Source organism: Anser anser, assembly GCF_964211835.1.
Source record: "Anser anser genome assembly, chromosome: 12".
NCBI classification, from domain to species: Eukaryota; Metazoa; Chordata; class Aves; order Anseriformes; family Anatidae; genus Anser; species Anser anser.
The window spans coordinates 3,589,943-3,613,914 of NC_139733.1; the positions used below are offsets into that span (position 1 = coordinate 3,589,943).

The 23,972-nt window shown below is 43.1% G+C and overlaps 2 protein-coding genes across 12 annotated transcripts in view; both read left to right on the forward strand.

Moving 5' to 3' along the window:
* Positions 1–10,196, forward strand: part of FGD3 (FYVE, RhoGEF and PH domain containing 3) — a 115,276-nt gene extending 105,080 nt beyond the window's left edge. For all 10 annotated transcript variants that reach the window (XM_083795948.1, XM_083795949.1, XM_083795952.1 and 7 more), the window contains exons 18-19: positions 1,696–1,836; positions 8,952–10,196. In XM_083795948.1, coding sequence (XP_083652074.1) covers positions 1,696–1,836; positions 8,952–9,176 — 366 coding nt within the window. In that variant the 3' untranslated portion in view covers positions 9,177–10,196. The remainder of the gene's footprint in view (positions 1–1,695; positions 1,837–8,951) is intronic.
* Positions 10,197–10,344: 148 nt separating this feature from the next.
* Positions 10,345–23,972, forward strand: part of SUSD3 (sushi domain containing 3) — a 74,870-nt gene continuing 61,242 nt past the window's right edge. For both annotated transcript variants that reach the window (XM_083795976.1, XM_083795975.1), the window contains exons 1-3: positions 10,345–10,483; positions 14,525–14,612; positions 15,533–15,611. In XM_083795976.1, coding sequence (XP_083652102.1) covers positions 10,362–10,483; positions 14,525–14,612; positions 15,533–15,611 — 289 coding nt within the window. In that variant the 5' untranslated portion in view covers positions 10,345–10,361. The remainder of the gene's footprint in view (positions 10,484–14,524; positions 14,613–15,532; positions 15,612–23,972) is intronic.

Consider the following 23,972-nt stretch of genomic DNA (forward strand, 5'->3'; position numbering starts at 1 on the left):
CAGAATGTCATATTTATTTCCGGGCTACTAAATGTCCTGGAAGTTACCACAATGGTAAAAACTACACTAGCACTGTGTGCCAAAGTGAATTCTGCTGCTCCAGTGCTTTGTCAGCTTTGTACCCCACAAAACATCAAGAATCTCAGAAATACAAACTGGAATAAAGCTACAAACGTGCATTGCTCTTCCGTAAAATAATGTGTCCACAAAGCATGGAGAAGATTCTGGATCCAGAGCTTTGTACCATCAAAAACTTTGTGTGTACAATACAGTTATGCCTGTAGGTGAAGAGCACTTAATATGCCTCAGGATAGTCTGTGGTATCTCACTATAAACTTTCTAGGATTGTTTCAGTGGTGCTGTTTGCCAGTAAAGTGAAAACCTACACCTACTCAGCAGAGAGCTCTGTTAATCTGAAAAGCCAAAAAGCAAACCAGTGAAATATGACCTATGGCTCTACTTCAGAAAGCAGATTACAGCAGAAAGCTGTAAAAACCAAAGGAAAAAAGAGTACTTTTTTCCCTTGTATTCTCAGGCTTCTAGCCTTGTGCTAAATCTTCGGAGGATCAGGTAAAATGCAAGAAAGTAGGTATATAAAAAAAGAAAGATCAGAGCCAGTCTTCTTCTTTCCCTCCTCTTTACATCAAACTTTCATAAAGAGCTTAATAGCAGCTGAGGAGACTGCCACTTTTCAAAAGTTTTTAGCAGAAATCCCCAGGAGACTTGTGTAAAGTCTAATGTGAATTTTCTTTTTCTTTGCTTTCTATCGAAAACCAAAATTTATTCCACCTTTTTTGCCATAGAGCTCTCTGATTTGGCTTATGTCTCTGCAGCCATGCACAAGTGTCTGTTAATACCAGTACTGCAAAGATGTGAGTGACAGAAACACAAGTATTTGCATACTGCTTCACTTTTTCAGTCACTTTTTTTTCTTCACTTTTCAGTCTTGCCTGCTCAGTTTTTATTCCAAATTCCAGACATTTCCCCTGTCTATCCTGCAATATTAAACTAAAGCAGGCACAGAGCACTTGGTACAGTGCTTCAGAAAGAATGAATTAAATACATTTATGACAAAGTAAGGCTAAAATGTAGAGAGGCACCGTTTGCTCTATCCTTTCCCCAAATTCTTGCTTCAGGCTTGCCAAGTGACCGCTGCTGGCTGTGCAGTGGGTTCCAGAAGTGGGCTTGTGGAAGACTGGCACTCTGCAGGGCAGGTTCTGGGCAATAATTGTTTCTCTGTTTCCAGGCTCGTGTTCCTTTCCCACTGATGTTAGAGCTGTATTCCACACAGACTTGCAGCAGTAGCATCCCCGTATATACATGAGGCTTTCTCATGCTAAGGCACCTTTTTCATTAATTTCAAATCATCTCCCAGCCTACTTTGCTAAGCAAGAAACTAGCTGTGTCATCTTAATTGCCATTCGCAATGTACTTTGTGGAGGTAGAATTTAACTTCCTGTCCACTGGGAACGGTAGTTCAGCATCTGTCTCTATTTCGTGGAATTCTGCTGTTTCTTGATGGTATATAGTGATGATTAAACTTTTGTTCAGTCATAAGCTATCCAGCATTTGTCCTTCAGTATCTTTTTAACTCTAGACAACTTAGCTGAGCTCTGTTTTGTATTTAATTCTAAGTATTCTGTCCATGTAAACATGAATGGGAACAGCTCTCTTTTCTTCTTTTTCTTCATCCAGAAGCAAAGCTTATTAGCAGCTGAAAATAGCGTCTTCAGTAGCTACCTCCAGTTCCTTGAAAAAGGGAAGACCTGGTACAAAATGTGGGTGACCATCCCCAAGACCGAACCTCTTGTTCTGTATCTTCAAGGAATTAGCCAGGTAAAGTGACGTTCATGGGGGTTATCAGACAGCAAAAACCATGTAAATTTAGCTGAGAAATAGGTCAAAGGATTTCACTTGGTCTCAACAACAAAAATCAACTCGGTATTCTGAATTTAGCACAAAGTCTCAGAGATTTCAGATTTCCTTCTTATCTATAGTTGCTGCTGATACAGTTCTGAGCAAATGTTTAAATTCACAGCTTTTTTTTATTTTATTTTTTATTTATTAACAATGAAGGACAAAGCAAGGATCATTAATTTTGGTAATATTTTGTTTTCCAGAGGTTTCAGACAAGTGTGTTCAAAAAGGTTTTATTACCTTTTTATTAGGGAAAGCACTTACCTGTAAAATCTACAGAGCTGTGAAGTAGCCCTAAATGTCACAATCGCTGGTTCAAGCTTATTTATTTATTTTTTTTTTAATTAAGACTATTCTAGTTCTGGGTTGAGGGCAGAGGAATTTGTGGAAATGTAGATGTTCTTCATCCTGAAAAAGGGGGTTGTGTTTGGCTAAAGCTTCTTGTCATACCATTGTGGTTTCATCTTTACTTGAAATAACTACTGTAGAAAGTCTTTTTTTTTTTTTTTTTACTTTTTTAATTAAAAAATTAAGTGCGCAGTTGAAGCTAACTAGCATTTGTGTGTGATTAAAGTCAAGTAAAGTCCAAGATAGAGATTCAAATCAGGCTTCCTTAGTCCAGAAGATGTAGAATGACAACACTTAAATGAGATCCCCCACCTCCAATTTTATACTTGACTTTTGAAATGTTTATATGCAGCTTTGTTTCATCCCCTGGATGGGGTGGAAGAGATAACGAGGGCCAAATACAGCATACACTGCTGTAACTGTAATGATATGAAGGGTTTTCTTTTTATTAGCATCAGTTCGTAGTGCTGTAACTGGGAACAGTCTGGGAAATAAACACTTCCCATGATTTTATAAAGCTATTCAAAATAAAATTTACTCTATAGCAATTATTTTGGCCAAGCCGCTTTCCATTATTTATCGGCAGTCCTGGCCATCAGGGGAGGTCCCAGTTGACTGGCGGCTAGCAAACGTGACGCCCATCTACAAGAAGGGCCGGAGGGTAGACCCGGGGAACTATAGGCCTGTTAGCTTGACCTCAGTGCCAGGGAAGCTCATGGAGCAGATTATCTTGAGTGTCATCACGCGGCACTTGCAGGGCAGCCAGGCAATCAGGCCCAGTCAGCATGGGTTTATAAAAGGCAGGTCCTGCTTGACGAACCTGATCTCCTCCTATGACCAAGTGACGCGCTTGGTGGATGAGGGGAAGGCTGTGGATGTGGTCTACCTTGACTTCAGTAAGGCTTTTCACACCGTTTCCCACAACATTCTCCTCAAGAAACTGGCTGCTCGTGGCTTGGACTGGCGTACGCTTTATTGGGTTAAAAACTGGCTGGATGGCCGGGCCCAAAGAGTTGTGGTGAATGGAGTCAAATCTGGTTGGAGGCCGGTTACTAGTGGAGTCCCCTAGGGCTCAGTACTGGGGCCGGTCCTCTTTAATTTCTTTATCGATGACCTGGATGAGGGGATCGAGTGCACCCTCAGTAAGTTTGCAGATGACACCAAGTAAGGTGCGTATGTTGATCTGCTCGAGGGAAGGAAGGCTCTGCAGGAGGATCTGATAGGCTGGACCGATGGGCCGAGGTCAACTGCATGAAGTTCAACAAGGCCAAGTGCCGGGTCCTGCATCTGGGGCGTAACAACCCCAAGCAGCGCTACAGGCTGGGAGATGAGTGGCTGGAAAGCTGCCTGGCAGAGAAGGACCTGGGAGTACTGGTTGATAGGCAGCTGAATATGAGCCAGCAGTGTGCTCAGGTGGCCAAGAAGGCCAACAGCATCCTGGCTTGTATAAGAAGCAGCGTGGCCAGCAGGTCTAGGGAGGTGATTGTCCCCCTGTACTCGGCTCTGGTGAGGCCGCACCTCGAGTACTGTGTTCAGTTTTGGGCCCCTCGCTACAAGAAGGACATGGAGGTGCTTGAGAGAGTCCAGAGAAGGGCAACGAATTTGGTGAGGGGTCTGGAGAACAAGTCTTACGAGGAGCGGCTGAGGGAGCTGGGCTTGTTTAGCCTGGAGAAGAGGAGGCTCAGGGATGACCTTGTCGCTCTCTACAGGTACCTTAAAGGAGGCTGTAGCGAGGTGGGGGTTGGTCTGTTCTCCCACGTGCCTGGTGACAGGACGAGGGGGAATGGGCTAAAGTTGTGCCAGGGGAGGTTTAGGTTGGATGTTAGGAAGAACTTCTTTACCGAAAGGGTTGTTAGGCATTGGAATGGGCTGCCCAGGGAGGTGGTGGAGTCACCATCCCTGGAGGTCTTTAAAAGACGTTTAGATGGAGCCCTTAGTGATATGGTTTAGTGGAGGACTTGTTAGTGTTAGGGCAGAGGTTGGACTAGATGATCTTGGAGGTCTCTTCCAACCTAGACGATTCTGTGATTCTATTCCGCAAGAAGTACGTGTTGTCCTCAGAACTGTGTTTTGCTTCTTGTCAGAAAGAACACGTCTGGTTTTGAACAAGTATGTGTAATGTTTTAAGCATAGTGCTCAGGAAGCTGAAAGCTAGAATTTAGAGCTCCGGACATGGCCCACTTGGCTTCATCTGATATTCAAAGCCCTCACTGGGTAAGCTTCCAACTTATCCCATGGGCAGTAAGCTGCCTGGCTTCCCTTCTAGTCACCAGGAGATGCATGACTGAAATTACAAGTTGAAAAGGCAAGCTGCCTCAGACAAAACACTAAAACTAATGCAACAAGACCAATTTTTAGATCTCTGTGGAGTCAGTCTAGGGAAACAAAAAAGCTTTAAAAAGTAAAGCAGAGAGAAAGGCTTCACTGCGAAACTTTGCAATTGATGTGAAAATTATGCCTCAGCAAAGCGCCAGTGCAAGCCCCATATCCCATGTAAACCGAGCCAGAATGTCTTGTGGGATCTTGGAGAGCATCATATATTGATGTGAGGCCTGATGGCAGGGCCAGAATCAAACGGGGTCCTGACTGCAGCAGGTATTAAGGTAAATCCGTTCTCAGACCTCTCACGTGTTTCTTGAATACATTCAGTCATCCTAATCCACAGGCAAGCTTGGGGAAGGAGGGCAAGAACGGAGGGAGGGAGGTGTAAATTCTTTGGCTGTCCTGACTCAGGAGCAACATACGTCATCTAAGAGATGGCTGGAACTAGAAGTCGCAGGAAAGCAACCTATCTTATCATGGTATGACCTAGAAAGAGAATTTCTCCTAGTGCTCAGATGACTGTCTAAAGACAGCGTAAGTAATAACTCATGGGACATGAAACAGTTCTTTTTAGTGCAAGCAGAATGATGCTGAATCCTCCAGGCCCCCTCCTGCCAGTCATGCAAAGCCAGGGTTGAACGCTGGAGGAACTTCTGTGCTTCAGCTGCTGTGTGCTTTGCTCCATGTCCTGCCAAATTTGATCTTGAGCTTCTTTTGGTATTATTAGTAAGATGCCATATTTTAGGGGAAGGGGTGTCTTTGACACCGATTGTCAATTTTATGACTGTTAAATTTAGTGGTTACTGTCCTCAGCTATTTCAGATGTGAGATAAATCACCCAATAAAGCTGCAAGAAAGCATACAGGACAAGGTTAATCTGTCTTACATTCAATAACCAAGCCTGGATTTACTACCAGGAATCAACAGTTGCAGGCTGAGACCATAAACAGCAAAAATGAGTCCCTTCTTTGGGGCCTGCCATTCCCATTCCCGTGCTTTCTTCAATTAGCATCCAACTGAAGGAAAAAAGTATGAAACAAACCCAATTCTTTTATATTAACCTAATGTTCCCGTTAGTTGCAGTTTACATGGAATACACTAGATTTCTTAGATAAAACTCTCCCAGAGCTTCCCTCCTCATGGCTGAGTGTCTGCCATCAGTTGGGAACCGGGTGCAATCAGTTGGGAACCATCTGCATATTTGAGTCGTATTTTCCCAGGTGTTTTGTTTTGTACAGCAGCCTCGTGGCATCTAGCAAACCTTGAGCCTGCAAAGAGGCATGGTGGCTGAGAGCACAACAGAAATGAAAAGCATGAGATAATTTATCACGGAATTACTGTGATACAGAACTTATCTTCTGAAGGGGTTTTTAAGATATGCGAAATACTATTTTTTTTTCACAGATTTGTTAGTCCTAGTTGCTGAATAGCATACACAGCCCACCCGAGAGAAGCACAGACCATTTCCTGGGAAAGCAAAACTGTTATCCTCCTTAGGAGCTGGCGGTAGCAAATTGTTCCCAGCATATGGAGCATCTAAACACAGAGCTTGTCATTGCTGAACAAACAGAATATCTGCTGCAAAAGTTTTCCTTCTGGAAAGGTTTAAAAAAAGTCGGGGAGGAGGGAGCATTTCCTTGCCTAAAAAAAAAAAAAAAAGGTGTCTTTTGGGAGTAATGCTGCCAACAATGGCATTAAAGGTCTTGAAACACAGATCAAGTGAAGGATGACCCCAGGAGTTTTGTCTTTGAAGGTTGTGGGATTGTCTTTAATAACTACCTCTTGGGAAGGAGGAATAAACTGAGCCAAATCTGGAACTCCTGATACAGTAATGGCCCTGACAGCAGTCATCCTGTAGGCTGGGGAAGGGATTCCAGTACAAATAGCAGTATGTATATATAGCTAAGTATTATAGCTTTAAAATAGCAAGAGCAAGAAAACTGCTCTTTTGCTTTAGATGCTTGTTCCAGGAGAATGAATTCATTTCCTGAGCGTTCACAGTTTAAGTTGTGTACAAGGCTTTATGCGTGAGGACAAAATTCACAGCTTATTTAGGTATGGAAATCATACCAATCCTCAGACAGATAAAATGAGTCTGAAACTCATTTGTGCAGCAGTTTGTCATGTTTATCTGAGTGGGATCATATGAGTGTGCTTGTAAGCAAAGACCACCTCAAGCTTAAGGCTGGCTGGTTTTATGGAAATCACTCTGTCTTTCCCCAAATTCTACTGGAGCTCCTCATTCTGCCACTGTAAAATGTCCAACTGGCTCCAGAGCACTGACTGACTTGCACATCATTATGTGCATCTTTATCTGATAGTGCACCTTTCCAGAAATTATTTCAATCCCTTCCTTTTGTATCAGGCATCTACATAGAAAGTCACAAACACATTGTATTAAGGAAAGGGAGGAAGCGAGACCAAAGACAGTCTGTTTAATTTGTGCATCTGCACATACCGGGTAGGTGTAACATGTACCATTCAGACATCAGCTTGCTCTTACGCTGCTCTTCTTGGCTACAAATGATACCATTTTTCACTGTCATGGGCAGCCTCTAATTTTCCATGCGACAAGTCTTATTATCTATATCCTAAAACCTAAATACGGGATCAGCGGAGCAGGCGTGACAGAGCTTGCATGTGCCCTTTGCATTTTGTGCCCACCAGTCCCATACTGTCTTGCTTTAGTGCTGCTGTGTATCCAGGCCTAGAGCTATTCTGTATGTGCCAGCTCTAACTGCTGCATGTGCAAGACCTCCCTGTTTGTATGGATGTGGCTGTGCCGTCAGGATCTAGTAACTTTATGATGTTTTTACACAACAAATTGCACTTAAGACAAACTGAATTCTTCAGTGCTTGATGCAAAACTGCCATAAATCTCGTCGAATAACACTTGGTCTTCAAGCAGATGGGCCTAGCATTTTTGTGCAACAATAATAAACAATCAGTAAATCAGGAAGCCTATATTAATTTAATAGATCACAAACAGACTGTCTGCTTTTTTGCCCCTTTAGTTGCACAGTCTGTGTTCGCATTGATGTGAGCCTTTCTGAAGCTTTCATTACTTTAGTCTAAGTGTTAGAAAAGTAGATTTTTAATGGCCATTGTTCTCAGGGCTCTGGCTCTCTTACAGATTTACTTGTTACACAAGTAGCTGCAGGAAGGCTCCTTACAGATGTTTGGTATCTGTCTGGTGTGGACTTCAGCTTGGGGACTCACCTTTAAAAATGCTGGCATCATTTGAAACAAGTTGCTTGCTCTGTACCTCCTTGGTCATGACAGTCTGCCTTGTCAAAGTGCACCTTTCTTTGGAGCTTAGCAGAGGAGTGCTTTTATGCTCAGGATGTGACTGTTAGAGAGCTTAATTGCTCCCTACATCTGTGAGTTAATCTGGCCTTTAAAGGATGTCAGAAAATCTGAGCTTTGACTTCCCTTGACAACACTGAAAGGGATCATAAATAACCCAAGACCTGCTGAGAAGACTCACCAATTGAATTAAAATTTGAAATTCTCTTTTATTTCCAAGTCTCTTCCCTGGTAGTTGTCTTTGTGGCTCTCAGTGTCCAGCTCTGCTTATTTGTATTCTTTTAACCAAACTTATCAGTTAAAAGACAGTTAAAAGATATTTAACCAAAATATTCTATGGGGCCCAGAGAGGCTGCATTGAGCTGTTCTCACCTGGACCTGATTGCCTGTACCCTAATACAAAGGTTTTTAGAAGAAGCAAACATGTAAAAGATATAAAGCTCTGTGAAAATCCCCAGTCATGTCGCTGCTGGACCTGTATTCTTGTTGCAAAAGAGAATCCATTAAATAAGAATAAAAACCTGCTAAGTCATTTCCTTTTATTACTTTAGTAACCTAAAGCAGTCAGTACCTCCTCTTACCTGTTTTCTAAGCTGCAGAATTGAACCAGAAGCAGATTGCGCGTGCATTCGTGTGCTCACTTAAGTGTGTGTCTGCACAAGCGTGCATTTGTGCATGCCCCAGAGGCCCCAGAGAACTGATCTGTGCTGGAGTTTGTAACAGCACTCGTCTCAGAGTTGGTAGAGGTACGAAGTTATCGGTCATGGTGAGATGTGTAAACTGTTGTACCCCAACTGCTGAAACCTGGTGGCGGTAGCTGGGTGAGCAGGGACGTCAGACTGTGAGTGTAGCACAGGGTAGGCACCAGCGAGTGGCACGCAGGGAGGCACTGGTTCCCTGGGAGCTGTGGTGCAGCTGCCTGGCCTGAGGCTGATGGTGGCAAGCACGTGCCTGGTGACCATGCCGTCCGTGGGGGTAGGGCAGTGTGCCCCTGCTCCTCCCGTTTCTAATATGATTTAGTGCAGGGTGTTTACATTTGCTCTTTCTTCTTCTTTTAGGATGGACGGGGTCCACGTCCCATTCCTCTGCCTGGATACGAAGTCAGTTTTCCAGGTTCTGGTGAGAAGTTTGAAGTGAAGCATGTCTTTAAGCTTTGCCAGTCCCAGCAAACTATATATTTCAGCGCAGAAGATGAAGAACTGCAGCTGAAATGGATGGAAATTCTCTCCAAAGCAGCCAAAGGGGAAACTGAAGATACAGCTGAAGGGCTCAGCAACCCATAGAGCAAGTTCCATTTAGTTTCTTTCGTACATGCTATAAACCATCACTTGAATTTGGTATTCGTGGCACTTTGGAATCTGTATGGCTTTATATTTTCATGTGTCTGCATAGGAAATTCAGTGGTTTCTCTCCTTTTATTGTACATTTCTCACGTACAGTAGTTATCTGGCATATATTATGTTAAAGGAAAAGATAGTTGTAGTTGGTGGTGGTGTTGATGCTGGTTTTAAAACAAAAGACAAGGAGAAAAGCATTAATTTTATCAAAGGCAATGGAAAACCATTGGTCTCTTGTTTTCCTAAATGTATATTTTCCAGTCTTTTTGATTGCTGTTCAGTGCAGGATGTGTATAGTCTGTGATTAGTTCTATAAATGCTGCCTTTTAAGTTAAATGTTGTAAAGGCTTGTGCTGGCCACTGACATTCCGTTCTCTGTCCTTTCCCTCCTGGTAAAAAGGTCTTTGTGAAGTGTGAGCAATGTACTGAATATTTTCTTTGGCTAAAACTTTGTCTCTGCTATTTTGAGATGACCTGTTCACAAGACAAATACTGTAGAAGGGACTTCTAAAAATGACTGCAAACTGTGCAGGAAAGAACATTAAGAAGCCTCATTGATTTTAAGCATTTATAATATTGTTTTGTTTTCTTTTGAAACCAATACCTTCCTTACTTCTATTTGAACCCATTTTAATGTAAGTGAACAAATGTTTTATACTGCCAACTGGGAAATGATCAATAAACAAGAACATTTTTAGTACACACAGTACAAAAAAGTGACTTTTTTGTTGTTGTACTGGTTAATTTAAAAGAGACCTAGGATTTATTTATATAATTTGTAAATAATGTTTCATAAGTATTTTAAGAATTTTTAAAAGATCTGAGCTAATTAACAGGATTTAGTGCATAGAATGAGATATTTGTATGAACTGAATTTGTAATTTAATTTTCCTGTTCACCTGTATTTGTCTAATTTTCAAACTTAAGTGCTTATCTATTTAAATAAAAATCATGCAGTTAACTCCTGAGCCAGATCTCCAAGGCACAGCAAGCTCTAGGTCAACATTTAATATAGGTTTAAAAAAGAAAAAAAGAAAAAAAAAAAAAAAAGGAATGTCTGTTCCTAGTGGTAGCAAGCATGTAGTTCTGATAAAAATGAAATAAAATCTGTCACAGTACTGTGATTTTTAAATGGTTTGGTTTAACTTTTGTTTCCTCTTCAGCTTTCTACATTTTGTGATATTGGTAGAAAGAAAGAGCTGCTCCATAAAGCCAGCATTGTTAGGATTGTTGAAAATTAGTGATCTGCATCAGTGAGTATGTTTCTTACCTACAGAAAAGGATTTGTTTGGTTTTTTGTTTGTTTGTTTTGATTTTAAGACATAGACGTAATAAGTCCTTGACGCTAAAAAGTTAGAAGCCATGTATTTAATTAGCTACTGGTAAGATATCATATGGTTTGCATCTTCCCTGTCCTCCCAACCTCTTTCCCCTCCAATCAGTTAGCATGAAAAAAGTTTCCTGCAAAGTAATTTTTATGATAGAGGTTATCAGAAGGAATTTGTTCCAGCCTGTTATTTCTTCCCCTGAGTTTCCCTCAAGATGTGATGATTTAGAATGCTTGCCATGAAACTTTACTGATACTGTAATCTTACTGTTTTTTTTCCAGTTTTTCCTTTATTCTTCCCCTTGCTTTGTTCTTTTTCTTTGTTACCAAGAGAGAAATAAGAAGGAAGAATTGTATAATCTAGTTTTATTAACCAAGGAAAAAAAATCTTTAGCACACATTTCCCCCCCACCCTCCCGGATCATTATTTTGTTCTTTTTTTAATAAATAACTTTAAGTATGTCAAAATACACATCTAATCGTTACCTATTCCTCAGTTCACCTTCTGCCAAAGATATTCTTTCTTAAAAAATAAAAATAAAATTACATGTTTATAGCCTGCCTGGAATGATACCACATGAGGACACCAGTAGGCACTTGAATCAAGGTTCTCATGCAGTAACTTCATTTCCAGCACATCGTTTCAGGGGAAATGGCAGGGAACCTGCCTGGGGAATCTCTGCTTTATAACTACACCCCAAACTCATTGAGAGCTTTTATGGTATAAGGCCAGCAACTTAAACTCTGTCTGGAAAAGTGATATGAGTCCATTTAAGACCTCAGAGCTGTGCTCCTGTTTGATACAGCATGAAAATGCTCAGCCTGGAGACCAAAATGCATCAGCTGGTGGTGTTATAGATTGGGATTTTATTCCCTCAGTCATGGTCAAAGAATGTGACCTTTGTCCAAACCTGTGGAACTTCCGATAGACAGTATTATCTTTTTTCAGAGCGTAATTTAGCTCCTAATGAAGTCATTGGAACGGTCTCCTTTGACCAATTTGGAGTTGCATTGTATCTGGGTGAGCTAACCCTCATTCTTTTTGAGGCATTGTTCAGACTTTGGGTTATTCTTTCCTTTCTTGGGACAATTATGAGTTGTTTACACAAGTGAATTCAGTGATATGAAGGTTGAGAACATGATACTGGGAGATGAATCCTTCAAAGCATATGAGTGCACGTCTTGTAAGAATGGAGGGAGCAATCACTTCAGACTTCGTTGAGTCCTGGTTAGTTCATGTATCTTGCCACATCAAGGAAATGGACTGTCTTGTTTTTTTTTGCCCCACACACATTAATACAAACAAACAAACAAAAAAATAAAGATGGCAATTTAGTTCATGTGAAAATAAGCAGGCATGCCAAAGTTGCAGTCAGATAAGCCAAGCCAGGGGGTCCCTGAGCTTCCAAAATCAGTTTTTCCCCATAATTAGTTTTATAATTGTGCCCTTAAATTCTAAATCTGCTGGCCCCTGGCTTGCAGATTGATGGGGGCTCTGGGAAAGCGTCAGTAAATGTTTCCTCTGATCCAATACTCTTTCCTCTGTACTTGGGTTTGGCTACTGTCAGAGTCTCATGGTGTTAGTTATATGAGTCCATAGGCTGACTCATTTTGATCATTCTTCTTTCCTCTTAATGAGACCAGAATATTTTTGTTACATGTCCCGTTGGATGAAGAGTTGCAACTGAGAAATACACATGGTACTGCTGGTCGGTGGGGATGGGGAGATGGCGATCAGTCTTTAGTGTTAGAAGGCAAAAGATCCTGCAAACAATGATGCATATGCTTAACTTAGTGAAATATCTCCATTTGCTTTCTATAGAACAAGGCACAGCATGTGTAAAAACTGATGCGTTACTGGGACTACTATAAGCAACAATTCCAATAAACTTTATAGGCATTCAACTGTAAAGAGCTTATTTCTTAGTTTTAACCTTTGATTTTTGTACTATCATTTCTGTCTGTAACTAATATTTTGTGGATCTGTAACGTGTACTATCTCCCACAATTAATTGCATATGCAAAAGAGGGAAAGCTTTCTGTTTTAGGTATTGTATCTATAAAGGACAGATGGATATAGTACAAAACTTCCCATCACTTTCTCTGATCATTGCGTGCTTTTTTTTTGATGTTGAAATTACATCGTTTTTGAAAATAACACGTTAGTGAAGACCAGCCTTGTGTGTGATATATTTGTCTCTGAGAACCATATGGAATAGGAAGAAATGGTTCTTAGATCTAAGACACTGTTGCTGCAGTTGTCCCTCCAGAAAGTGAATTACATGAATGGTATGGGCATATGCAAGTGAACATCTTGGAGGAGGGCAATATAATTGTCAACATTTGTGATTAAAGAAAGGGGAAGGAGGTTACTTCTCGTCCAGAAAACTGGATTTTGACTGTTAGTGGAAAAGAACATGTCAAATGATAAAGCTAAAAGTATTATTTTATTCTGAGAGAAGTAGGATTGATTGTTTTCCATGCCACTCTGAAATGAATAGAGTATCTTTCTTCATTTATTTGTTTTGCACAAAAAAAGACAAGTCATCAGTTTAACAGGCACTTGGCAGTGAACAAAGTGAGCTCCAAGACATGAAGAGAGAATTATTACCCTTTTGTATACCTTATGCCTGCAAAATGCCAAAATATTTGTTTCCTATTCTTTATGATGAGGTAACAAACTATTTGGGGTTTTCTTGCCTATTTTGCATCCTAGCATAGTTTCCCAGAAGCAGCTGCCCAGCAATTCCGAAACTGTAGATTAAAGGTTGTGGTTAACCTATCTGACACCCGCTTTACTTCCCTCGTTGTCTTTCACTAGTAGCATGGAACATTAGCCGCTAAATATAAGCGCCTGCATGTCCTGTAAACAAGCACCTTCCCTTTTTACACACCTTCCATTTCTCTTTTTCTGTTCTTCAATCCATGTGGGGCACGGCAAGGTTTTTCATTTGGCTTGCACTTTGTGTTTTCACTTGGCTGGGCGCTCTGCAGGCCCAGGGAAGCTTGATGGAGCTGAGTGATTACATTTTGTTGTAAAATGAAATAGTGATAAAACAGGCTTTTCAGAAAGCAGTTGCTGGCTGTCCTCACAGATATTGTGTGATCTATGATCACAAGAGATTAGGCTAGAGGAGGAATTCTGTTTGGAATCTCTAAAATAGGGTTTCGGGAAGATGAAAACAGCTTACATAGCTCAAATACAGCACAACAAACTTAGCCTTCTGCTAGCATGCACAACGTAAAAGACTGTTACCTAGATGCGTCTTACCAACGTGCCTCGAAATTCAGGCAGCAAATCCTCATTTCCTGGAAGAAATGATGCTAACTTAAACAATGCTTTTAAATGAACCTTGGATCTGGTCAGCAACATTGATTTGGTTTTGACTGATAGCAGCCTTCAAAAAGCCTTTCATCTTCTCGGTATTTTCCCCCTTCACTGTCTACACTGTCCTGCCCTGCATAAATCTTATTTAAAAGCTAATTTCAACACAGCGTGTGCACTTAGTGTGCACTGATCAGTGATGAGTCATGTTCAGCTTGATAAGGAAATGAATGGAAGTCTCTACAATTTAAAAAGACTCTGTGTTCCCATGGCTAGACCACGCAGGAAAGCTGTGTTGGAAAGCCCTAATTTCCAAGTCCCTGTATTGTTTTTGTCAGGTGGACCTGTTTTCCTTGCAAACCTCAAGTAATTTTCCTGTATTTCAGGAATGTGCTCTGCAGACATGGGAGTTTTTCAGTTCCCTATTCAGGTCAAAGAGATTTTATAAGGTCTGTAGCTAGTGTACAGAAGTCTGAAAAGGAACAATCAGTTATCTCAGCATCTCGGAATAGGCAAGGCTCTGTTAAGACTCTTCCTCTGCGTTACAAGTATCCATGTGCTCTTGTAAGACCTTGTGCCAGAGTGCTCTGTAACTTGCAAGAAGACGTTAAACTGGAAAATACAATGTCATCCCACTTCTAGTGCTGAAGAAGCAGCTTTCAGATTCCATGCTGAAGGTGGTGGTCCCGTGCAACTGGTGACAACGAATACCAACAGACTTCTGAATCAGGTAAGAATAATTAAACATTGTGTATTGGCCTTATGCATGTATTATTAATTTCACAGTTCGCATTGGGCAGCACATTTTTGCTTTGATAAAAGGCCCAGTATTGATTCAGATCATACTGAAGCTGTAAGGAGATCTCAAGAAATTTTAGTTTTCAACTCTTTGAAGTTGACCGTGGTGTTGTTACAGTGGTCTGGGTTCTTTGAGCAAATCTGAAAGCATTGGGATGTTTCCACAGGCAGCTATGGATAGGGAGGTGTCTTAGGAATTCCACTGCCTTCATGCTATTTATAGGTTGATTGGCCCATTTAATTTTTCCGCAAGAATAATTGTATATTGGGGTTTTATAAGCTTTTTTTTTAAATTATTTTTTTGATTATAATAAATGCTGTTGAAGCCACATCATGGAAAACAGGAATAACTCAGGAACTGAATTAAAATAGGAAAACCTTTGCACTGAAAATAACATGTTATGGAAATAAACTCTCTGTGTTGTACAAAGCTTAGAGCTAGGTAAGACTTCAGGGGTGGTACACCAACAGCTGGGGAGAGGGAGTAATAACATACTGGTTCTGTTAGTAAAACTGCATAACTTCAGAGGAAATGTGAAGCCTGTTCCTTAGGCTGTGCCGGAGACAAAGAGTGCTCAAGTAATGACTAGTCCTGTCAATATGTCTAATGCACTTGGAAGGAGTTAGGTGTATTTCCCAAACCTGAGTGTCCAGAGGGAGGGTATGGACCACATGCTTATCAATTCCGTGAGAAAATCCCTTTTGATGATGAAGCTCTGAATCCCTCTGTTAGCCAGCATCAAGAAGCATCAAATTCTTGGAGTTGGATGACAAAGGTCTCCTTGAAGTCGTGTTAAATGATAGAGTGAAATTGGATTGATTTAATTAACCGTAACAGACGTGTCTGTTCAGGTTTGCCAGCAGTGTATGGCAGTGTTGTGTCCATGTGTACTGTTGTACATCAATGGGAAGGGGACTCGAGAACTTAAAGGTGAGTGGATGGTCCTCGGCTACAAGCGACTGAGGCAGTGGGATTTCTGACAGCTTTAGGCAAAAGGAGTCAGTCTGTACTGTCTCGGTTACTGGAAGTTTCTAGTGAATGGGAGATGGGCAGTACCTGTAATCGTTTTGAAGTTGTTGCAAAAAACGAGACAGCAGAGAATAGCTTCCTTGGTTATAGGGATCTGAATCCTCCCATGCACTGAATACATATCACCATGCTTGTAGAGAAGGGGATTAAATTGAATACCCCCAGAAAATGGATATTCTGAACATTTCCTGATGCTGAAGTGTCTAGTTTTGCAGTTCAATGTTTTTCAAGTAATTTGGGGAAGGAGGGGAGATGGTTGAATGTTTTTTGCTTAAAAAGGTAAATTCATTAAAAAAAAAGTACTGATCATTTATCCCCCTTTGGTTACCCAAAGAGGTACAAAGGCAAAGGTTTCTGCCATATAACCTAATAAATGAAATTACTACAGAATCATCAGATAAATTCTGGGTAGAGTCTGAGAGCAGGGAGCAGTTTGGCATTGCAGAACTAACGGCCTAGTTCTTGTGCATGACTGGTGTGAGCAGGATCCGGTAACACGTGGCTGATTCAGGAATTTCCGAATTCATCTCCCTCACGTGTCTATGCTCTGTGCTCCAGAGTGAGCTCTTAGTGCCTCTGGGAGTTTGATGGGGTTGGAAGTACAGGGCTACTTCTTAACAGAGGTTGAGCCTTGGCAACATTTCCCCCCCCACACACACACCCCAGACTACTCCTGTCTTGTGTGCGTTGTTTGTGGCTTTTGAATCACCAGGCCAGAACAGGAGGTTGCAGTGTTACTGCCTTAGCAGCCAGTAGCCCTGTGAAGCCAGTTGGTTGGTGTATCACTGCCTGGATTTTCTATTACTTTTCTGTGGCAGTGAAGGGGGGCTGAGCCCCCAGGGCTGCCCAGGCCGAGGCAGCAAGAGTGCGCACTGCAAGGGCCACTTACTTACAGAACAGTAGCCACGGAGCCCTCAGGTTACACGAAGTGTGTGTGCAAAAGCAAACCTTTTGTAGAGAACTAGCATATGCCCTATGGCACGAGGAGTGTGCACAAAACACCATTTATTTGTCATTGTATTGTCTGGGTGCCCAACCTGATGATTGCACACAGCGTGCGGCCCTGTTGAAGACAGCTTCTGCTTGGTGAGCAGGAAGTTCACGCCTGGGCAGGGCTGCAGCTACACTTGGTGGGGCACGAGCAGGAGCAGGGTTTACATTTTCCAGTTGTCACACTGCATCTAGAGCCACTGCAGTAAATAGATGGCCACACTTTAAATAGATGACCACAAGGATAGAGCCCTCAGGGAGCCTTTGTTGTCACAGGTGGGGCTTAAGGCAGTCTCCAGCATGACAGTGGCAGAGGTGATAAACCGTGGCCCAAGTCCCCAGGTGTATGTTCTAGCACTGTGTTAGGGAATATATTGTAAGCTAAGGAACCTTAACATAGCTGTTGTTTCCTATAGTCTGGTGATCATCCGCAATTACCAGAAGCTTGCATGATTTTTAAAGCAGCAATCCCCAAGAGCTATGAGAGCAAGGTAAATAAATACTACACACAGAGAGAATCTGTTAGGGCAGAACTGAGCTAAGCGAAATGAAAACAAGACCCTGAGGACAAATGGTTACTGAAAAACGTGCGTTTGTGCTGTGAAGAAGCTGTTCCTCTTTGTTCCAGGCATTGCAAAGTCAGGAGGAGAAGAGCCACATGAGTGGTAGTGCCGTGGGGAAGGTGGTTGAGCCTTGGGCCTTTTTACCAGTCGGGCTCCGAGCAGGCCGTAACTCCCACAGCATCCTTAGAAGGTGGTAGTGAGGTGGTAGGCACCAATTAATGCAGTTAAAGGGTAATTAGACATGCAGAACCAGTCAGAAACACGGCAATTTCTGAAGAATTTCTCTTTCACTGCCACTTTCTTTCTTGTCCTGTGCTTTGGATACACCTAACAGCTTTGGTGTTTTTCGAGTTCATCCTTTTCCCTAGGTCTGTTGGTCACTTTTCCTACCTTTGAAATTCTATCATAGCCTTATTTGTGTGCTTGGTTGAGGGGAAAAATACCAGCTGGAAATGGGAGGAGGACACATTTCTTCTGAACTAGGGCTGAATTTAAATCTTTAGAAGCATACCACATTAAAACACAATTTTCTCACTAAGTAGTGTTGTTTTGACGGGCTTTTGAAGTGCAGTGGGTACACAAATCCACATTAAAATGTGTCAAGACTGTGACTGCAGTGCAGGGAGATGCAGCCTGCCTTCTGGTGAAGCAGGGAGCTCAGCATAGGTTTAATCACCTGCTTACATCCAGTGCCAGTGTCTCAGGTGCACTTTGCAGCTGATCCTGTGATCTGTTTCATTCATACGTTCAGGGGCCAACTTTCAGGGAGCAGTGCTCACTGTGTTCCTCAAAAGCAGCCTCCCGTGTTACTCGTTCTTCTCCTTTCCCCATCTGCTTCTTCGTGTTTGCTGTCCTTTGCTATTGTTGCTCAAATAGGGGCCACATGTGGTGACAGTGGCAGACTTGTAAAAATCTTCTAAATATAAAAAGTAGACAACAGAGGAAGATGTTGCCTTGCTGAGCTAAGAGTTGGAGCCGTCTCTGAGAAGGGAGAGATTTTCTGTGCAGGGGCTGATAAAACCGTGGTGCTCCCCTAGGCAGATCTTGGTTCCCTTAAAAGTATGTAAATTGCAGGAATCTGAATGAATACAAAACATGGAAATTTGCTGAAGAGACAAATCTGGAAACAAAGATGATGACAGAGGTCTCTAAAACATGCCACATTCTTGCTATGCTGCCAAGCAGGGAAGAAAATGGTGTTCTAGCAGCAAAACAGTAGAGAAGTGCAATAAAGTCCTAACAATAAGCATGAGGGCACAGAAACAGAACAATGCTTCCACCCCCCTTTGACCACCTAGTTTTTCTTGCCTGTATTTTCCTTCTGCTTTGTCTTAGTTCTTTCCCCCACCTCTGCAAAGTTTATTCCCGAGCCTCCTTTCTTGTCATTTGTCCTCTCCCTGCCCACGAGTTGTTTGTAGAGAGGTACACTCTACTAGAGCGTGCGCCACTCCTGTAGCTGTTGGCTGAAATGTGGGCAGGATGCTTTGGTGTTTGTATTTTGGGGCTTCTTTCCCTGCTGCCCTGAAGAGGCTATGGAGATGGCAGATCCCCACTGAGACGGGAAGGGCAGGAACCTAATCTGCTGCAACTGTTTCATCCACATGCATCTTCTCAGGTGCAAGTCCCTGGAGACTTAAATTCAATGCCAGTTCCATTCCCACATCTGTGTGTACACCCACAAAATAATTGCTTGCAAATTGATAGGAGCTTGCTAATGAGCTCATCCTGGAATAGTGTGCTGCTCTGCAATGCCTGGCTCAATGAAGAGCCTCAGCGGCAGCGTGACAGAGAATACCTGTGGCCAAAAGCAAGATTTGCTCACAAAGCTGGCAGCTTCTAACAGGTGCTAACTGTGACTCCCTGACTCAGTACTGTAATGTTCACACCCCTAATTACAATAACTCTGAAGGATTTCTACTGCATGCCCATAAGTCATTTATTATTCAGCAGTGTCATCCTTGAAAATGAGTAATTGCTGGAGTTTTGGTTTTGTATTTTGACATTGGATTTATTTTTTCAAATTTATGGATTTATCCTACTTTGATCTAGCGAGAACCGACAACATGTTGTTTGGGTATTAATCATAGCCATCCCACCATGCAAACTGTGACAGGCTGTTTAAGCTCAATCTCTTTTATTTTTATGTTTCCATCACCAATGTCTATAAAAATGTATCATAGGCATGCCATTTGTGCAGAGTAAGGCTGAAAGTAACTGCCTATCTGTAGCCAAACAAATGTTAATTCTTCAAAATTTGGTATCTATGCTACTAGAAACTGGGGAGGCTGAAATCTGAAACCTCTGAAACAAGACAGGCAGGGGCTCAGTGGTGTGGCCAGTGTCACCCCAGGTTTCCTATGCCCTTCTGTGCCCAGTGTGAAGCCCATTGCCAAGCCCCATGGGACAGGAGCTGGTCAGCTAGCTCAAAATGGAGCAACTCCAGATTTTAATTCTGGAAGATTTCTTGCCATGCAGCCATTGGTGTTGCCCAAGACGGGCATTTTCATGCTTGCTCCATGCTGAACATCATTAGGACAGTCATTTTTCAGGATATGTACTGAAGAACATTGTTTCTAGTAATCTGTGAAGTGGGAGCTGGCTGCCTTCAGAGCTCCTGGCGGGGCTGGAGGGACCATTCATGAATTCCCCTGTCCTTCCCCTGTCCCTTGGCCACCAGCTCTGTCCTGCTGGCTGCAGGGGATCGTGGAGCACCTTTGTTCTCTCCTGGGCGTTGCTCTAATGCTCACCTTCAGTGTGCTGTTCTAGATGAAGAACCACCACAAAAGTGAATAATAAATGAAAAATTGTAAGATTTCCAGCCCATTACTCATAAATGAGCCATAACATTGTTTCAGGTGCGGGTGTTTTCAGCTGACACCAGACTATGTTCTTGAATGTTGCTGTCTTATGAGCTCACTGCATAAGTGATACCTGAGTGCAGGACTGTCAGTAGTCCAAACAGTGATTTCTAGTAAATGTCAACAATCCTTAGGTTTAATTACCTCCATTAGCACTTTCTTTAATGGCAGACTTAGCAGAGAGTTCTGCACAAGCATCAGATAAATTGAAACAAAAAAAAAAGAGGAGCTGGCAGCAGAAGGGTAGTAGCTACAATTAAAAAGTGTGAAGCTTTGTTTTATCTCTCTAAAAGAGTTCTCTCTATTCACCGTACATAATGAAACACTAATTTAGAATGCAATTTGGTTTGAATTTATTTTCGGTGGAATAAATGAATACTGTCTCATAAACAGGGCTGGGATTCAGTCTGTAGTTTAGCCTCGCCAGCTTTGTAACATTCTCGCATCCCTGCAAAGAACTTGCTAATCCTGTGCACGGCAAGTCCTTGAATTCGGTACTCCAGTGTCACTGCTCGGGCTCGCTTTGTGCTTCAAGGCTGCTGCAGGGAGTTTGGGTGGAGTGGTTCACTGCTACACTAAAGTTGGAATAAGATCAGTAAAACGCTGCTTTAATCACAAGCAATTTGTATCCTTCCTGAGAATGCTGCAAACAGCATGTTTAATAACATTTTTAATGGATCCAATTGCCTGTTATTAAGAAATGCATCAATATAATGTTGCTTCTGATTCATGCAGGGTGCACAGAATTGTGCGGGGTGCTAGCGGTGGTAACAGACCAACTATGAGAGGAAACGGTCACTCCGAACCCTGTGGTTCAGGTTAAAATAATGGGTTTGTTTTCTGAAATAGGGGGAAACGGAGGTATTTCCCGTACTTATTTTTTCACAGCTTGAAGCCATATCCTGGCTGCATAGAAATCCAGCAGTAAAATTCCTATTGACCTCTCTTTAGACCTATTTTTCCTTTGTCAAATACTTTTTTTTTCTTTCTAGACTTACAGGGGTTTTCTTTTTCTTTATATATATATATATATATATTATATATATATATTCTTCCTTGCACCTTTTAAAGTCCCCAGCCCAACAGTGCAGATATGTAACTGTAAGTGCTCTCTGTCAGTGTAACTATTAGCCCACATAGGGCTAGGCACACACTTCAGGGTATCCATGGAGCAGCGTCAGAGTGCCAGCATTTTCTACAGTGAAGCCTCAGGAGCAAACCTCTGCCTGCCCTTTTCAGTCACTCAGATGAGGTAGGACTGAATCACATATTTACTTTTTCCTTGCAACCCCGGGGACCTGGCAGTGGGAGAGTGATGGCAGTGTGCTCAGGCCCCCAGGAGCAAGGGGAGCGTCTGCCCACAAGCGGTCATGGCCAGGTGGAGGAGAGAAGTGGGGTTAAATGCACTGAGAAAACTCCACGTAGCTTTCCCTCTTCGGTTCTGAATCAAGTAGTCTGGACAAAATTGCTATTTGGTCATTTAATCTCTTCTGTTCCGATGGGATAAGTTGGAATCACTTCCTTTGTGATTTTATAAATTAAGGAATGCCTCGCTTTTGTCGTTGGCAAGTTCTGGTGGTTTTCTTTCCACCCACTGGGGAAAATAAAAGTATAAAATGAAAGCTAGTAGATGTTCTCCCAGGCAGTCTCTCAGAGGCTAAAGAAAAGCACGGAGCCAGCCATGTACTCAGCTGGTTGCCTGCAATTCTGGAAAATTCACAGTCACAGTAAGAACAGCCCAAATAATCCTGCAAATGCTGTGCATGCCTGTAATAACCCGTGAGATGTGTGAATTCAGCCTGAGCTTGAATCTGAGCTCCTCGGACAATTTGCCTTTCAAGTTTCTTTCCCATATGATCAAGCGCCCTTATCCGAGCATTGTACACTGTGCAGATTCGCACCGCTCCCTGGGACTGGATTTTTTACCACTTCAAACAGAACAAACACATAAACAGAAACTCCAGGAGATGCTCTCTGCAGTGCCTCTCCAGCAGCCCTTTGCTGCATCCAGCTGCGAGACGCCCAGCCCCGTCCTTCCCATCTGTTCCACTAATGGCAAGGTGCATCTGCACCAGGCAGGCGGCGGCGTTACGGACAGGAGCGACATGCTGGCAGGTCCCATGGCCATAGAGCACGGTAGGAAGCAGTGTACATCCTCTCGGGGCTTCATCTCGTGCAGCTCTGGGCCTCAGAGGAGTTGATTTCGGATTACCAGCCTCTCTCAATGTATGGCCTGCCAAGCGTGCTTTTTGGCTGTTCAGTAATGAAGGCGGCTCTCCTTTACTCCTGCGGGGGGACACGAGTTTGTTTTACTGAACAAGCACCAGGGGGAGCGTGTGACCAAAAGGGAAAAATGCTGATGGGTGAGTGAGTGATACAGCTTGTTGTTGTACAAGGATGCACTGTTCCGCTCTGGACTTAACTCTGTGCAACGGCCAGTAAGAGCTCATCTCTGGTGTCTTTCTGCAGGAGTGTGCTTTTATGGATTTTAGGTTTTACTTCTAATTCTCCACAGCACCGAAATGGACATTGTCACCTCCTCACGAGCACTTGCATCGGACGTTTGTTGGGGCTTTGAGTGACAATGCCAGTTCTTTCAGGAATAAAAGTGGGTCAGCCTGATCCAGAAAAATGCAGGGAATAAATCTCACCAAACCTCCACCTCTTCGTGATGTACACAAAAGCCTTATGTCAGCAGTCCACAGCCTACCCTGCCGTGCGGCGTTATCCCAGCGTGGAGGTGAAGACAGCTCCCTGTTGTACCTGCAGGCTCTGCGTAACTCAAATGTCAGAAACCAGCACACATTTTGAGCTGGCTCCAGCACCTTTGCGAGTGTGTGAGGACTGAGGCCGTACATCTAGCAGCGAGTGAGATATTGCTGATATTTAAGGAAAGGCAGGTACCTCTCTGCTGCAGCTTCCCTAAGCAAATTCCTGCTGAGCTGCTGCGCTCTGCGGCAGCTGCCCCCAGTGCGTGAGCCTGGCTGTAATCAGGAATCAGAGTGCATCTGTAGCTCTTTTCTGATGGTGCCACTGCTGCCTCTGGAAAACACCTAAGTACTGTGAACTTCCCATCAGAGGTTGGCCTTGGTGTGTGCCTGTGGCTGCAACCCTATGAGCTGTGTTCTTCGAGTACGTCAGGAGTGGTGGTTGGGTTCTGGGGGTTCTTCGCACCCACTCAGGTACCACGTTACAAGGCAGCACGCGAGACCCTTGCCTGAATTCACCTGCCTCTGTTTCCAGTACAACCAAGCAACAGCAGTCATGCTTCCTAATCCAAACCAACCCTGATACACAAGTTGATGAATTCATCGCCCATCTCAGACCTTCAGTCACCGAGCAGATACTGGATTGGAAGACACAAGTAAGGCGGCCCTAAACCCAAGTCCAGCTCTTTTTCGTGTCATTTTTCTTTCCTTGGCAGTGCAGCCATGCTCTGGGGAAAAGAACTGCACCCTCTTTTTTAATAGGTCTGCACCCTGTCAATGTTCAGAACCAAACCTTCTGGCTTGAGCAACTCAGACAAGATTTTACTGCATTTGGTGCTCGTTGCCTGTCCTCAGCAGTTGCCGTGGTGCTCGCAGGAGGGGGCTGCTGTCTCTTGGCCACAAGGACCAGCAGAGTCCTGGGGACCCAGTCCTTCACACTGGTGCAGACCCCTTGGGGGCGATGGCCCTGCTCAGGTATTGTGAGAGGTTTCCAAGCAAGGAGGGGTGGGTGCAGGACTCAGGCTGGCCCACAGCAGTGCAGTTGTTGGCACAGGTGGGGAGCAGGGGAACAAGAACCCCAAGCCTGCCTGATCCCGAGGTGAGTGCCCCCAGGAGCTGGGCACTCCAACCCAAAGTCACTGA